Raw genomic sequence first — 16,716 nt, 5'->3', positions numbered from 1 at the left:
ACTTGACGTCACATGCTTTTTTCCTCTAAACTAAAATGTCCCAAACATTGCAGTCATTCCTCATAGGAGAGTTGCTCCAACTCCTTGATCATTTTGGTACTTGATCATTTGCTACTGAGCCCTTCAGCAAAGGGCTTTCTCTATCCGTTGTATTGATCCTAAGCAGAAGCAGGCATTAAGTACTGTTGCAACAATGACTTATGTTCAGATTTTTATGGTATGAGTGAAGATTCTTTCCTTGAATTCTGAATCCTAAGCAGTCTCAAAACTGGGATAGCAAAACACCATTCTTTCCCCCTCCTTGGCTGGGCTACCAACTCATTTTTATTTAAATCTATCGGCAACTTCTAATTTTCTTGGTTAACAAGCCATCAATTTCCTTATGTCTATAAAACTATCGTAAAATATACACAGGTACCACAAAGACATGAGATGCCTTGAAAACCAAAGCAGTACAAAACAATCATATGAACGGTTGGCTCAGCTTGATTTATCAGTGTCTTGTTATCCAGGATCCTACAGTGCCCAGAAGCTTGTTTCTTTTTTTGAGACCCAGCTAAAAATACAGGAGTCTGTCTTATCTCAGAGGCTCCCAAACTTGTTTGAGCCACTGTCCCACCCCGGTTCAGCAATCGCATCTCCAGTACCCCCTTACCTTATAAAAAGCATTATTCTGATTAGTTGTTTCCACGATTCTCTAAGGAAGGTAAAAGGACAATAACATTCAAAACAGTGACAGTTAATTGCACATTTATTTAAAAAACTGCAATTACAACTGTTTAGTTTAATTAATTCAACAGAACTGATGAACGTGGTCCAGTGATACCCGTCCGATAGTCATTTAACTCTACCTCTCCCCCAGGGGGCGCCACTGACCACTTTGGGAAGCACTGGCCTGTGTCTTCTCTGCCCCGGCTGCCTCCGCCTGACATTCCTCTCTTCACTTTTCCGGACAGCACATCTGCCTGGACTGCAAAAAGACCTTCTGCCTGGCCTGCTCGCACCAGCCGGAGAGCGGCCCCTGCCTCTGCCACCTCTGTGAGCGGTTCCGGGCCACAGCCTTCCAGCGGGAGGAGCTGATCAAAATGAAAGTGAAAGACCTGCGGGACTACCTGGAGCTGCGGGAGATCTCCACCGAAATGTGCCGCGAGAAGGACGAGCTGGTGTGTCTGATCATGGGCCAACAGCCCACTATGGTTCCCCAGGGGGACAGGACTGCCCGGGTTCCTCCGGTGACGATCGTCTCCCCTGCCCAGGAGCTAGAGGCCCCTGCACCTACCTCACCAGACTGCCCTCCTGAGTGGGCCTCGACAGACCCTGCCTTGCAGACTGAAGAGCAGCCGCAGGTACTGCCTGGCCGAGTGTTAATCTCCTGTCGAAACACCTGTGTGGTCCTTTGCCCTTACTCTTGGGCGGCTTCGTAAGGTTCTTACTTGCTCTTCAAGGGTTCATAGCTTCATACGAAGACTTTATTTATTTACCAGTCTTGACATTTCTATATTGCCCAGCCTATCATGTCCTATGTGTGCCCCAGTGCTAAGGTGGGCAGGGCTGGATTTTGGTCTTTCCAATTTCAGCGGTGCCGTGTGAGGCCAAGATTTGGTGCCTCTCACTTTCCGTTCTGCTCAATTCACAACTACGTCACAGTTGCAACACCCTGCAGTGATCCCAAGGCTCGGTGCCCAGAGCGGCGGAGGCATTTGCGCTTCCCTAAATCTGCCTCTGAGGTTGGTGTAAAACCAGCCTGAAAACATTACAAAGCCTCGTCAGCGTTATAAAAATAATGCGGAAACTCCAGAAAGAATATAGGGACATAGGAAGCTGCCTTTTTGTTCCGTCTAGCTTAGAATTGGCTACAAATGACTGGAAACGGCTCTTTGGGGCTTCGGACAGTCCATGCCCTACCTGCAGTTGGCTGAATTTGAACCCAGCACCTTCTGCATGCAAAGCAGATGCTCTTGCACTGCACTATGGCCCTTTCCTCCTGAGAAAATCCTGATGTAGGTGCTAGGTGAGCCTCTCAGATGAGAGCATTGTGTAACTGGGGTGCCACCACCAAAAAAGCCCCCTCCCTAGTTTTGAGTTCAATGCTGTGGGTGCCTTCCCTTCTGCCTCTTCTCCCTCCCACATGAACACCAGTAGAATTAACCTGAGCCTTGGGAAAACCCATAGAGCTGAAAGAGGAAGTGGGAAAGAGTGGCACTCTTCCCTGCTTCCTCTTACAGTTCTGTGTCTTTCTCAAGGGAGGAAAAGGAAACCGCCCTCATCACCGAGGGGTCAGTGAGCGTGGGCAGGCAAGGGGAAGGCTCTTAAGAGCACCACTAAGCCCTTGGGCGCTGCATTGGTGACCACTGATCTTGACCAACCTCATGCAGCTCTTTGGCAGCCTCTCACCGTTCTGCTGTGTGCTGCCTTGGCTCAACCCTTTAGCCCACAGGCTAGCTGGAGGAGGAGACCACAGAGCCCTTTTTGCCCACCTACCCCTCCACAAGACACGGGGGGTGGGCAGCACCCAGCCGCCCTGCAGAGATTGGAGTGCCCTTGGCCCTGCAGCGCTGTGTCACAAAGAGCCAGGCTGGCTTGCATTCTCCATGATGTCAGCCCTGCGTCACAATGGAAGGCAGCAGGGCAGAGCCAGGCCTTCCCAGCATGGGCACCTGGTGCCTCCCTGCAGCTCAATCATGACTGACCCGGGCCTTGGGGACACCACCCTAGGGTTTCCCTACTCAAGCCTAGGTGGTCTTAACGGGGCTTAGTCAACATTAAGGTAAAGGGGCCCAGCAATTTCGGGAGCAATTTCGGCATCCAGCTTGGGTGTGTTTGGGATCTCCCGAGTTTCCTCTTGGTTCCCCCCACCCCATTATTTTTGTTTTTCTTTATTTGCAATATATATATTGTAAAGAGTGATTCATATGCAGGTGATTTTTTTTTTTGTTCTTACATATCAGCACCGCACAGAAGCACCACATGCCTATTTAATTGCATTTCAGGTCATAGAATCATAGAGTTGGAAGGGACCTTTAGGGTCATCTAGTCCAACCCCCTGCAATGCAGGAATATGCAGCTGTCAAACCTGCAACTTTGGTGTTGTCAGCACCATGCTCTAACCGACTGAGCTATCCAGTGATTTCAGTTCTTATACAAAGGTACCATTCCACAAGCCGCCATGTATTCTCAGAAGCCTATAACCTTGTTCCGTTGATGCTGGATGTGCAATAAAATTATGCCAGGCTGATGGAAAAGTAGTGATTTTCTTGCCTGTTTGACTCACTTGGACAGGAGTTGTCAGTTTGGCCATTGACATTAAGTCCCAGAGTTGTGAGAGCCAGATTGCAAACAGGTCTGCATTTAGAGTCTTCCTCTTGTGATTCCTTGTGCATCCTTCTAGAGTTCAAGAAGGACCAAGGAGAGTTTCTGTTTATTATTAATTGATTGCTTATACAGTATAATTAAACTTGCTATCACCCAAAGCGACTGATGTTAAAGAAAAATAGATGCCCATATGTAATAATATAGGGAAAAGAGGGGAGGGAATCATACATTATCATTTCATATAATATACAACTTATGGAAAAAACAACATAGCATCTCTTTAAACAATAGCAAGTGCATTGGTAGTGGTAGTGGTAGTAGTTAGCAGCAGTAGTAATACCACCACCACTACTACGACTACTGATAATAACAACAACCATATGCAAATGGTAAACAAAGCAATGCTCCCACCAAAACCACAACCTCCTCCCTAGTCCAGAAACTCTTCACATTGAACCAATAATTTTTCTTCCTCTTTGTCCCTCCCTCCCTCTGCACCCCATCCCACCCTGCATCAGGCCAGCAGCAGTAAATCAGCTTTGGGTGGGTCCAGGGTCCTCCAGGGATGGTCCAGCATCTTTTCTAGACTCTTCTGTCTCTCCATGGTGGGTTTTCTAGGGAGTCCAGTCTTTCAGCAGCACCTGTTTTCCTCCTAGGCAAATGGGCATGTCTTACCGAGCCAGGGCGACATGGCGGAAGTTGAGAACGCAGTGGAAGCACTGACCGAGGAGGAGACGCAGGTAGGCGAGGGCCGATGATGCAGCCAGAACGGGGAGGCCGTGTGGGGGTGGGCCAGGGGGTGTAATGAGTGCTCTGGATACCAAAAAGGATTATGGGGATCCTTGGGGGTGCAGCGGATGGATTTCTAGGTGGGTTCAAGCCCCACATTTACTTGTAAAACCATTTACGTGTGGCCCTATGCAATCTTTGTCCACTTACCTCTGCTTCCGCAGCTCCACAGCTTGAACTTCACAGTGTGATGTCCCCTCGCTGGTGGACCTGTCTCTGTCCTCTGATACCCACCAGCTGATAGTATGTGGCTTGAAACCTGTTTCACGTTGCTCTAGTTTCGAAATGCCATGGGGTGTGTGCACGCACACACAATCTAGGAAGGCAAAAAAGCCAATGCAGTTTTGAAATCGGTGGCTAAAATCTGTGCGGTTCTGAAAGGTTCAGTCTGCCCTCTAGGTTCAAAAAGGCATACAGTTGTATCCAAACATACACGAAAACCTGCTCCTCAGTCTCAGGAACCATCATGCAAAATTGGATGCTGATAGCGTAAAAGGTGTCTGAATGCCCAGCAAACAGGCAAACAACTTTCCGAAATACATTGTAGATCTTTTTGTTTGAGAGATGTGTATATCTCTATCTGTGTGGTATATTATTTATGCCCTACGTCTTCACCAATATTGGCTCCAAAAGTGAGCCACAGCCAATCACTTGATGGAATATTAGGGGATTTTGTGTTGTGTGTAAGATGTCAGGATAGGAATTTGTTCAGTCCACATTTTAGAACAAACTGACCTAGTTTGCAACTCCCAGGCAAATACAAAGATCAGAAATATGATAGCCCTTTGGGTTTTGTGCTTCTCCGAATTTTGTAATTCCAGTTCTTGGTTCAGACAAACGTACTGCAAAGCATGAAAATGCATTGAGATAAAAGTATTATTTAGAAATGCATTGAATTTGTATTTGAATATGGGTTTTTTTCTTTTAAAAAACCACAAATTAATGAAGAAATGGGATAGGATGGAGTTGCACTTAAAGGAAGTACACTGATCAGTCCTTCCTTAGTATCAAGGAGGAGAGATGACTGAAGTTTGCTGTTGTAGCCCCTCTCTCTCCCCGCTCTCTGGTTTCCAGCTCTTCTTCCCATAGCTCAGCCTACCCCAGCCTGGTGCCCTGTGCAAGTTTTGGAGGATGCCCCCCACCATCCCTGAGCATTGGCCATGCTAGCTGGGGCTGGTGGGACTTATAGTCCAAAAGTCTTTGGGTTTCTACCACCTGTGTGTTTTTGTTAAAGCTAAACACATTTGTGCCACAATCTTCACCCTGATAAATATTGCCCCCAGTTCATGGGTCCAGGTTAGAAAGGCATTTGCAGGCAAAGAAATCCGGTTTCTAGCACCGGGTGCTCAGATATCCTTACACCCCCCATGTGCTTGGTGAAACATTGATGTGTGTGACTTCCACGTAGCAGAGCAGTGACTGCACCCGAAGACCCGTCTTGTAAAGTCTGTGCCTTCATGCCTAAAACCTGGCATGTGTTGGAGAGACAGCTGATTTTGGCTGGCTAGCAGATAGAGAGGACCCCCCTTTTTGCTGCAGCAGAGCCAGGCTGAAGCCTTGCAGCCTTACCCGCAAACTGCTTTGTATTTCAGTCCACTGACTCGGAGGATAACCTAGTTCCGGGGCGGAGGGCATCCCTCTCTGACCTAACAAGTGTGAGAGACATCGATGCCCTCTCCGTAAGGCAGCTGAAGGAGATCCTCGCTCGGAACTTTGTCAACTACAAGGGCTGTTGTGAGAAATGGGAGCTGATGGAGAGAGTGACCCGCCTGTACAAAGAGAAGGACCTTCAGCAGCTGGGTAAGGATTCTTTTTTGGGGGGAGGAATACACAAACACACACACACAAACAAACAACAACGTGTTTTTCTGTGTATAACACGCCCCCGTGTATAAGAGGCCCCCTATTTTTGGGGACTCAAAATTAAGAAAATGGGGGGAAGATTGCCCCCATGTATAAGACTACCCCCCCTTTTAAACATTATTTTTAGTAAAAAAAACACCAAGTCTTATACACGGAAAAGTACGGTATATATCAAGGGTCAGCAAACGTTTTCACCAGGGGGCCGGTCCACTGTCCGGCAGACCTTGTGGGGGGCTGTGGGGGGGGGGGCTGGACTATATATATATATATATATATATATATATATATATATATAGGGGGAATGAACGAATTCCTATGCCCCACTAATAACCCAGAGATGCATTTTAAATAAAAGGACCGTCTGTGGGCTGGATTTAGATGGCGATTAGGCCGGATCCAGCCCCCAGGCCTTAGTTTGCCAACCCATGGCGTATATCAGGGATGTCCAGCACGTCGATCGTGATCTACTGGTCGATCCCTACGAGGCTTTGGTAGATTGCGGTCGATCGCTGGTCCCCGCCCCCTCTCCCTGCGCCAGCCTCTATTGTTGCCGAAGGGAAGCCGGAGTTTAGAAATGTAGGCTTTTATCTTGTCAGCGATCGTAAGGTTAGTGGCTGCTTCTGTTCCTTCCCCAAATAGCGTGCTTTCCCCCTCTCTCAGAAGAGCTTTCAAAAATTCCCTGAACCTCTTCAAAACGGGTTATTTCCCTCGCTAAAAAAAGCTCAACAACTTGGAGCTGAACTGCCAGATATTAAATCTGAAAGTAGATCACAGTCTCTCGGGAGCTGGCCACCCCTGGTATATATATTTCATCTGCACATATCTTTGTATATCTGTGGGAATGAGAGGGCTTTTTCAGTTTAGAGAAAAGTTGAGTAAGAGGCGGCATCCTACAAGTTTGTGAAACGCTGCGCAGCATGGAGAAAGTGGATAAAGGTTTTTCTCCCTCCCTGCACTAGAACCCATTCACATCCCATGAAGTTGAATGTTGGGAGATTTAGGACAGATAAAGGAAAGTCCCTCTTCATGCAGCACATGGTTAATCTATGGCACTCGCGCCCTTAGGAGGAGCCAAGTTGGATGGCTTTCAAAGAGGATTAGACAAATTTGTGAAAGACAACGCTATGGAGGGCCGTTGGCCATGAGGGTTCTGCTCTGCCTCCACAGTTGGAGGCAGCAATGTTTCTGAATACCAGTTGCTGGAAACCAAAGGAAAGGAGGGGGCTCTTGCACTTGGGTCCCCTAACAAGCATCTGGTTGGCCACGGTGAGAACAGGATGCTGGACCAGATGAGCCATTGGCCTGATGCAGCCGCAGGGTCTCATGAAATTGGCATAAAAAGTGTAAGAGCCTCTGGCCCACCTCTCATTCCCAGAGCTTTGTTCCCTTTCCTCCTAAGTATATTTTTCCAGTCCCCACTCCCTTCTTCCCAGAAGGCAGTAGCAAGGGAACGACACATCTTGTTCATTTATATTGAGCACTGTTGCAATAGGATTTCATCAAATTTCTCCTTTTTCTGTTTTCCAGTTTCTGATACGGATGATCAAGCTGGTAAGCAGCCCTTGTTTCTCCTTTCAAAATAGTTGCTCAACGGGAAGGATGGGCATTTATTTGGTGCGGGGAGGGGGGCTTTGTCTCTCTCATTTATGGACAGCAAGTAATCATATATGATGAATGATGACAGGATAAGAATCTTAAAATGGCAAAGCCCAGAGTTGATGCTGGGAAGTTTTGGGAAACGGCTCTCACTCAGACATGGGCCCCTTCCCCACAGAGTCCCCCCCAGTGTGCTCCATGTGGGGCTTCCCTTGTTCCAGATTTGGAAGGTGTAGTACGATTGCTGACAGGAGTGAGACCCCATCAGCAGAGAACGCCTCTGCTCAGAAATCTCCACTACGGTAGTTGCTGATTTGCTGAGTTCAAGGTGTTAGTATATAAAGGCCTTAACAACTTGGGACCAGTTTACCTGCAAGGTCACCTTACCTCGTATGTGCCCACTCGACTGATCCAAACTGTTACAGGTGCCACAGAACAGTCATTCCATGTTAGTAAGAACTTGATCTTTTAGTGTGGCAGAACCCACTCTGTGGAACTCCCTGCCTGTTGACATCAGGAAAGGACCTTCACTGTACCACTTTTTTGATGCTTGCTAAAAACATTCTTGTTTAGGCAAGCCTATTATTATTAACCAACCCTTCACTCTAAGCTCCCAGAGCGGGTTACAACAAAGAAAAACCAACATTTATGTTAAAACACTAGTACAGTCGTACCTTGGAAGTTGAACGGAATCCGTTCCGGAAGTCTGTTCGACTTCCAAAATGTTCGAAAACCAAATCGCGGCTTCTGATTGGCTGCAGGAAGCTCCTGTGGCCAATCAGAAGCTGCGGAAGCCCTGTCAAACGTTCGGGTTCCAAAAGAACGTTCGCAAACAGTATTCCGGGTTTGCGGCGTTGGGGAGCCAAAACGTCCGAGTTCCAGGGCGTTCAGGTACGACTGTACAGCATATTAAAAGCAGTTTAAAACAACTATATATCCAGACATGTAGAATGTTTCATAAGTCTTAATCTGTGTTTAGCTTATTGTTGATTTTAATTATTTTTCTGGACCTTTTAAATAACTTTTTATTGATAGTTTTATTGTTTTCCCCCGTTTGTAAACTGCTTTGAGGCTTTCTTTTTCTTACAATCAAGTCCCCCCTTTGCCATTCCAGCTCCATCTGGAAATGCCACTCTCCCTGGCTCGGAGGACAATCTCTGCAAGATCTGCATGGACTCAATCATTGACTGCGTCCTCCTGGAGTGCGGCCACATGGTCACCTGCACCAAGTGTGGGAAGCGCATGAACGAGTGCCCTATCTGCCGGCAGTACGTGATCAGAGCTGTCCATGTCTTCAGGTCTTAAGGGCTTTGTCCGAAGCAGGGCAGAATATCGTCTTAGAAGACTCACCCCACTGTGACGGAGAGCCGATGGGTCCCAGCTATCCAGCCCCTCCTCCCCTCCATTCCTAAGGCGACAGGCGAGGCAAGGGATGGAGGAACTGCAAAAAGACTCAAGAGCTGTGATAGGCTGGGCTCCCCCCCCTCCCCACACACGTACGATACTGTACATTATACCGCAGTGCCTGGAGAGCTGGAAATCCTCAACAGATCTCGGAAGCGATGTGCCGTTCCTCCCTCCCTCCCTGTCTTCTTGCGACAGGGCATCAACAAAAGGCATGGCTTTCCCCCTGACGTTGAGGCTCTTCCCCTCTGGAGTGAATAAAACAAGGTGGTCTAAAGAGGAAGAGATAACTCGCTGCTCTCCGTTCTCCTCTTTTCTTTAAAGAGGCCATTTATAGGGACATCAGCGTTTTAATTTCTGGGACATGTTCTTCTTTTCAAAGCGTTTTTACATTTTTTGGTGAAAGAAAACACAAGGACCTCTTCGGTTTGTTTGCTAGCCTTGCAGGTCAGGCTAAATGCTGCCTTGGATGCATAATCCAAGCAAACATGTGGCTTCCTGGTGGCCATGGTGAGGAACGTCCCTCCCGTTCATGCAAGGTGGGACTGGGAGCGGATTTGCAACTGTGAAGGAGACATTTCAGTCCAGTTTATTGGCACAAGAGTGTCGTCAGGGCTACTTCCTTGCGTTTCATATATTTTTTGTTTACCACCCCCTTCCTGTGAGCAAGCACAGTGGTCTTTGCAGAGCCCTGGGTTTACTTGTAGAATTAGTTTTGTCTTCTGTTCTGTGTAGGAAAGGAGGGCCATACCCTTTGGAATGGACCTTGGCTAGAGGAGTTTCATTTTGGGGAGCGGTAAAACCAGCCACCTCATTCTGATGTGTCTCTGAACTCCCCAAAGGCCCTTGTGCGCTGATAAATCATGGTATTAGTGTGGGTAGACAGTTTTGAGATTATTTTGTTGGGTCTCTGGCGACTCTGCTGTGAAACTGGAATGGACAAATTTCTCATCAGGAGGCCAAAGACTGCACGCTAGTTGGCTTTTTATTTTTTAAAATGCTTGTTTTGCCTTATGGATGCCAAACCATGGCACCTCAGTTGCCTTGTTTTGAGAAGGCAAGCCCATTAGCCATCTGCTGGAGTGCTGGCTCAATTTGGAAGAGAGGACTTTGCCAATGGCAGGGGAGATTCCTGCAGGTAAGGGCCCCTGCCCTTTTAGCCTGAAATCAGCTCTCGAGTGCCGGCTTCATACATCGCCCAGACATCGCCTCTGGTTTGTCAATTCCCCTGAACATGGACTGACTTTTTTTTTAAACAAGTAGCTGCCTGAAGAAGAGAACAATATCCCTGTCTTAAGGAGAGCCCATCTTCTTACTGTTAACGGTGGAGCCTCTCATCAGTAACTCTCAGACATGGGTTTGGAAATATCCAGGGAGAGCCGCTCTGTTTACACACATTCTCTGCCTTTCTCTCCCCTGTGGTTCAAAAGCCTTAAACAACAATGGTACTTTTTCTTCTGCTTGTTCTTTCCCTCAGCAGTGTCTTAACTCTCAAGTGGACCCAGTGGCCTTTCTGGACCAAACTCCAGGTATTTTAAGTGCCTCGCAGAGATGAAGGGTTGCGGGGTGGGGGTTGAGTAATATAAACTTGCCTTAAACTTCTTGAGTCTTGCGCGGTTACAGAAAGGGGCTTGCGGGAAAAGTATTGGGCGTAAAGTGTGTATGCTGAGTGGGGCTGTAGACAGCGTATTGCTGCTGGTCTTTGCTTCCCTGCGGGTAGACACGTCCATTGTGGAAAAAGGCAGGCTACATCCTTCCTTGTGGTAGCAAGGCTCTCTCTCTCCCCCCTCTCTGAATGCTTTAATCTTCATGGCAGCATAGCTTTCTGAGGCACCAGTCTTTCCAGAAAAAAATAATCATGTGCATGCACCATGTTTGATATCCACTATGATGCCCCATTCGTTCCAAAGATCTGGCTTCTAAACTGGACCATTTGTACCTGAATTGTGGGCCTGCAAAGTGATGGGACCCTCACCCTTTGCTATTTGCTCCTGGGTAGCACCTGCTGCTGCTGCTAGACAGGTGTGCTGTCTGCATATGCCTCTATAACTTTTGCTGCCAGCTTAGCCAGTACGGACAGTGAAGGGGAAAAAAGTTCTGCTTGGGAGCGATTAAACCAAAGAACAACTTTAATTGGCTGCTGCTTTATTTACTCAAGGACTGGAAGATTTTTTTATAACTCACACACCTGTGCCTAGGGGGAGAAGAGCTAATCTTGTTTGTTTACTTGCCTCAGCAATGGAGCTGTACCAAAACAGCACAGACTAGACGTGAAGAAAAGCCTGAGCATTCCGTTATTTCCAATTTTCACAGCTAGTGGTGGAAACCCTATGTGAGCCATTTCCCCTTTTGATCTTCCAAATTTCCTTTGCCTTTGTAGGAAAAGCCTTTGCCAATTTTTCTGATCTTAACTTCACTCTCCAAGCTCTGGATGGGCTGACAAGCTGTGGGGATGGAGTTTATATGGGGTTAATGTTGCAGGAAAGCCAATCCGAGAATGATACTACTTTGTCTGCACAATTCTTCCTGCTCCCACCCTCAAGCTTTGGTGAAGTTCTTACCGGTATGTTGTTGCAGTTTTGAGGAACGATTTAAAAAAAGATCAAGGGGATGGATTTTGATCATTCATAAGGGAGAGCTTATCAGTAAGGAATAAATTTGGGATAGATGGGGAGGCAGCTCATTAAATGAGGAAAATACATTGGTCTACACACATGGGTAAATTAAGTGCATTATTAGATTTAACAGGGAACGATTTGTGTCTAGCAGTTAACTCTGGAAAGCAGAGCTAGATACAGGAAGAAGAAAAAAAAGTGTGTGGTGGGAGATGGGAATTTCCCCACCCATTCAACTTGCTTATGTTTGTCTCGGTAACAAGTGCACAAGTTGGTCTTAACTGATTGCTTCTCCTTTGTTTGCTGCAAAGCTGGCTATGCTTCCTGGGCTGTGATCTGGTGAAAGTGATGCTGGTTTGTGACTTGGCAGGAAGCTGCTGCCTTAAAGCTGTGGAAAATAAAATTCGTCTGAGAAGTTTTTAATTTTTTTTTAATACAGCAAATGTATCAGCGTGAAAGTTAAGTCTATTAATTGAGGCCTGTTGAACCACACACAGTTTCTTACAGATGGTGGAACTGAATCCTGCCTTATAATTTTATAATAAAATGGAAATGCCTTATAAAAAAGTGACTTCTGTCATCTTTTCAACAGCAGATACACTCCTTTGCCTCCCTGCTCCAAGTAGGTTTTCGGTAGCAATGTGCTCTGATGCTCTTAGAAAACGTGCATCATTTGAGGCTGGTATTCAGCCAGTGGAAATGTGTTAAAGCTCCCATCAGCAGTCTGGTCACTTCACAACACATACGAACTACAGTGGTCAGGCTAATGGTCAAGTGTGAAGCCATGGAAATTGGAAAGACAGCCTCTTCCCATGCCAGGCAACATGTTCCCACTGGGACATGGGGAGGAGGTAGGAGAAGATTCTCTTGTAAGAAAGGGGAGTAAAAGGCAGAAACCTTCAGACTTGGCTGAGGAGTTTGCATGGCAGTGACAGCTCTGCTGCACTTGTGGGTCTTGACCTTATAGTTGGAGACTTTCTCTCTTAGACTTAAAATACCACCTTTTCATTTTGCCGGGGGGACGGGGGGACGGGACGGGACACACAATTGTGCCCCTTTATTCCTAGAAATAAGAACAGACCCATGAGGTGATATTTAATTTGATTTCCATGATGTCAGTTTATCAGAGCTGCAAATTTCATCCCAAAAGGTGTTAAACCTTTTCTTTAAAAATGTAGTTAAGGCATCCTTAAAAGCCACCTCGCTCCCCTCACCTGTCCCTGTGGCTGCTGTGGCCCTGACATGGGCCAAAGACCAGCTTAGCAAGGGGCTACCAGCCTCCTTTTCCGTATGCATTCCCAGATCCAGTCCGGGGAGACTTGCTTGGCAGATGGATTCTCTTCCACGTCCCCCATGACGTGTGTCGCTGAGGAGGTGTCGAATTCGCGGACCAGGTCTCCGTCATAGGCGACAAAATACCGCCTGATTTTGCTGAAGCCTTCCACGGAGGGAGGCAGGTACAGCTTCACCCCAGTGAAGATATCCAGCAGCATCTGCGGATGGAGAAATGGGAGGACACAACAGGATGGTGAGTGAGGAGGGACTCAGCTTGCTATATGGTGGGTTGGGAACTGGCGGCCCACAGGACTTCTCCATTTGGACCACGAGGTTGCTTCAACCGAGCCACACCTACCTGACATCACCGAAGGTGGGGGAGGGCTTGGACAAAAGGGGCTTTGCAGGCACTGATTGTCAATGCCTGAAAAGCCCCCAACAAAGCATTTCCATCACTGGAAGGCTTCCTTTGAAAATAAAATGCATCGCAAGGGACTTCTGGGAAGTCCGCAAGCAGGTGGTGAGTACACTCCCCCCAGGAGCAGGTATTCAGAGGCATGCTGTCTCCAACAGTGCAGGCAGATTATAGCCATCCTGGCTAGTAGCCACTGATACCCGTATCCCAGGAGAGGGATGAGGAGGTCAGGTCCTCTTACCTTCCCCTTCTCTCCTTCCAGCTCAGAGGCTTTCCTCTTCTCTCCTCGCTTCTCCGTGGCCTTCTTCAGCGGGGACTTTTCTACAGGTTTGCTGGCTAAAAAGAAAAAAAAGACAACAAAACATTCTACATCAGTGAGTTAGGGTGCCTTGCCAGGAGAAGGGAGAGGGCAGTGCAGAAGGGTCAAAGGTGGGCATCTTGTGGTGATGCGTTCTTCCCACTCAAGAGGTCATGCAATGCTACTTTAAAAACACTCTCTCTCAAAAAAGTGCACTGGTCTTCTAGCTCACCTTACCCCATAAACTGTGGAGTGGGAAACTGATCACTTAAAATAATTATCTGCACCAGTTATAAAATAATTATCTGCACCATCTAGTCCAGCATCCTGTTCTCAAATAAACACAGGAAGCTGTTATACAGAGTGAGATTATTGGTCCATTTAGCTCAGTACTGTCTACACTGACTGGCAGCACCTCCAGCATTTCATGCAGGAGTGTCTCCCACTTGGGGACTGAATCTGGGACCTTCTGGGTACCAAGTGAGTGCTCCACCAACTGAAATACAGTCTCCCCCCTTCTCACAGTGGCCGATCATCACCCTATTCCTGGCTACTGACAGGCAACTTGATTGCAACAGTCTGTCTTTATATTAGGGTTTGGATGGGCTTTAGGGTGGCCCAGAGAGGGTTTTGGAAAGCATGTGGCAGGGACTGGCACAGAACATGCTTTGGGTGTTGCCCCTCCATGAGAGACGGTAGGCCTTTGGCTGGGGTCCAGTCTGACTCCCCCCCCCCCACCCTCCTTATAAGAACTTGCATGAAAGTGGCCTCCCAATTTTTCTTGCAGGCTCATATACAATCAGTATAAACAGGCCTGGTGAGCATTTAAGGTCCCCATCCCTAATTTGCGGGTTGCCATCTGATTGGATTTCACTTTGATTCTGATTTGATTTTAGGATGTATTTTAATTGATTGCTTGATTTTATGGAAACATGTTATATATGTGATATTAGCTGCTCTGAGCCTGGTTTTGGCCAGGGAGGGTGGGGTATAAATAAAAATTATTATTATCCAGAAACAATTTTATGCTGCTTGTCCAAAGCTCAGAGCAGCTTCCAGAACAAAAAATAAGTAACTATTATAATTAGAGACATGGAGAAAACTAAAGCATGAATTACAAAAATGGAACAGCATCACTGATGAACTGACAGATTGATCAGTGTACAATGCCCACTGCAGGGATGGAGGAACCTGTGGTTTGCTAGATGGCCAACTCCCATTAGTGCCTGCCAATGACCAAGGAGGATGCTGGGAGTTATAGGGAGGTGCACCTTGCAGAGAGTGAAGAACTGTGGCTTTGGGCTGCCCTGGGGCCATGACCATAAAGGTCCTGCTTCTACAGCTGCACCTCTCACCATGTGTTGTCAAAAGACAAAGCAGGAACCCAGCTGGGTGTGTCTGTATTTGGGGCAGGGTTTGATGCCCAAGGGAACTTTCAACAGCCCTCCCCACCACCCCCTCCCACAGCAACAAACATCCCAGCCCCCACACCTTCAGGCTTCTTAGCTTTTGCCGGGGACTTGCTGGAGGGCTGCTTCAGAGCCTTGCGGGGAGTGGAAGACCTCGACTGCCCTTCTGTCTCTCCGCTGCTGCCAGCTGTGGAGTTCTCCTCCTCCATGGCGACCACAGTGAAGTCAGACTTCTCCTTGGACAACTGGTAAAGCTCCTGCCCCCCGCCAGAGTACAGGGATTTGCCATTAGAAACCCTCAGCCAAGGAACAAAGGAAGGTGCCTCCGGGTCCATCTAGCTCAGTACTGTATTCAATATAGTCTACACTGACTGACAGCAGCTCCCCTGGGTTTCAGCCAGGAAAAACCTTGCCAACCCAATCTGGGGAGACTGTTGGGGACTGAACCTTGGGTCTCCTGCATGCAGAACAGATACTCCACCAACGAGCTGCAGCCCTTCCCCTTGAAAGGAAAAGGATGATAATTTTAAAAGATCTATCAATCTATTTACAAACACACATGTACAAATAAAGCTGAGCCAGACCTTTGGTCCATATTACTCAGCACTGCCTACACTAACTGACAGCGGCTCTCCAGGATTTCAGACAGAAGCCTTTTGCCACCCATACCTAAGCATCATTCTAGGCCTCTTGGTTCTGACTACAGGGTTGGGGGTTAGACTAGATGACCCTTGAGGTACCTTCCAACTCTACAATTCTATGATTCTATGAAACAAGAGGAAGCTGCCTCGTACCGAGGCAGACCACAAGTTCACCCATAGCTGTCAACTTTCAGATTTGAAAATAAGGGATCAGCAGCAGCCTCACCTATCCCGGGGACAGTCTACGCCCGGTATATCTAACAATCCAGGATTAGCGGCGCTGGAATAAGGGAATTTCCAGCAAAAAAGGGAAGGCTGACAGCTGTGGCTTGGAATAAGGGAGTTTCCCGCAAAAAAAGGGGAGGGTTGACAGCTATGGGTTCACCTAGCTCAGCACTGACTGGCAGCGGCTCTCCTAGATTCCAGGCAGAAGAAACCTTCCCAGTCTAACCTGGTGATGTCATTGGGGACTGAACCTGGGATCTGCATGCAGAACAGATGCTCCATCACTGAGCTACAGCTGCTTCCCCTAAGAATCAAGTGAAGTTCTACTCCTTCTGGTTCCGAAGGAAGGGCAAATGAGCAGAAGAAGTGGCTGACTCACCCGGAGTTGTGGTAGGGAAGTGGCCGTGGTCCAGTCTTTGTCGTCTCGGATCCGTGTGCAGCGTGGAAAGCGGATGGAGATCCCATCGGCGGTGTGGGCCTCTGCTTTGGAGAACTCAGCCCCTGTGATCTCCCAGACTGGCGCTTCCTAAGACAGAAGGCAACAATCGCAGAATGAGCTGACCCAACCCTCTCTCTGCTGCCCAATGCAGTTCTGCGTAGCCCTCATGGCCAGAGTACTAGGTCTTGGGAGTACTAGGTGCGGAATTGTGTATTAAGCACGCACATATACACAGCCTGGATTATGCTCCCTCTTCCTTGTTTTCAAGAAGTCAGAAACATTCATCTGCTCCCAATATACTTGAACGAGATTCTTTTTTCAACATGGTCAGGAGATCTGAGAGAAGTGGTTAAGGCAACATGGTATGTGTTCTGAGTTTATAGGAAAACCCACTTTTGGTCTTTGATCCAGAGAAGAGGTAGGGCACCAAATGAA

The 16,716-nt window shown here is 47.6% G+C and overlaps 2 protein-coding genes across 9 annotated transcripts in view; one reads left to right on the top strand and one right to left on the bottom strand.

The window, feature by feature from the left end:
• Positions 1 to 12,146, top strand: part of RFFL (ring finger and FYVE like domain containing E3 ubiquitin protein ligase) — a 38,559-nt gene extending 26,413 nt beyond the window's left edge. For both annotated transcript variants that reach the window (XM_035138872.3, XM_088658043.1), the window contains exons 3-7: positions 957 to 1,346; positions 3,969 to 4,052; positions 5,694 to 5,901; positions 7,492 to 7,515; positions 8,675 to 12,146. In XM_035138872.3, the coding sequence (XP_034994763.3) occupies positions 957 to 1,346; positions 3,969 to 4,052; positions 5,694 to 5,901; positions 7,492 to 7,515; positions 8,675 to 8,865 (897 nt within the window). In that variant the 3' untranslated portion in view covers positions 8,866 to 12,146. The remainder of the gene's footprint in view (positions 1 to 956; positions 1,347 to 3,968; positions 4,053 to 5,693; positions 5,902 to 7,491; positions 7,516 to 8,674) is intronic.
• Positions 11,093 to 16,716, bottom strand: part of LIG3 (DNA ligase 3) — a 26,296-nt gene continuing 20,672 nt past the window's right edge. For 5 of the 7 annotated variants that reach the window (XM_088658037.1, XM_035138866.3, XM_088658039.1 and 2 more), the window contains 4 exons: positions 16,222 to 16,368; positions 15,059 to 15,233; positions 13,511 to 13,605; positions 12,674 to 13,072 (listed from right to left, as the gene is read on the bottom strand). In XM_088658037.1, coding sequence (XP_088514163.1) covers positions 12,839 to 13,072; positions 13,511 to 13,605; positions 15,059 to 15,233; positions 16,222 to 16,368 — 651 coding nt within the window. In that variant the 3' untranslated portion in view covers positions 12,674 to 12,838. Of the gene's footprint in view, positions 11,968 to 12,673; positions 13,073 to 13,510; positions 13,606 to 15,058; positions 15,234 to 16,221; positions 16,369 to 16,716 lie in introns of those variants that run through there. The other 2 variants (XM_088658038.1, XM_088658041.1) reach the window with 1 other exon arrangement.

This window comes from Zootoca vivipara, chromosome 14 (genome assembly GCF_965207765.1).
Source record: "Zootoca vivipara chromosome 14, rZooViv2.hap1.1, whole genome shotgun sequence".
Taxonomy (NCBI): Eukaryota; Metazoa; Chordata; class Lepidosauria; order Squamata; family Lacertidae; genus Zootoca; species Zootoca vivipara.
This window is presented reverse-complemented; position numbering and strand designations above follow the sequence as displayed.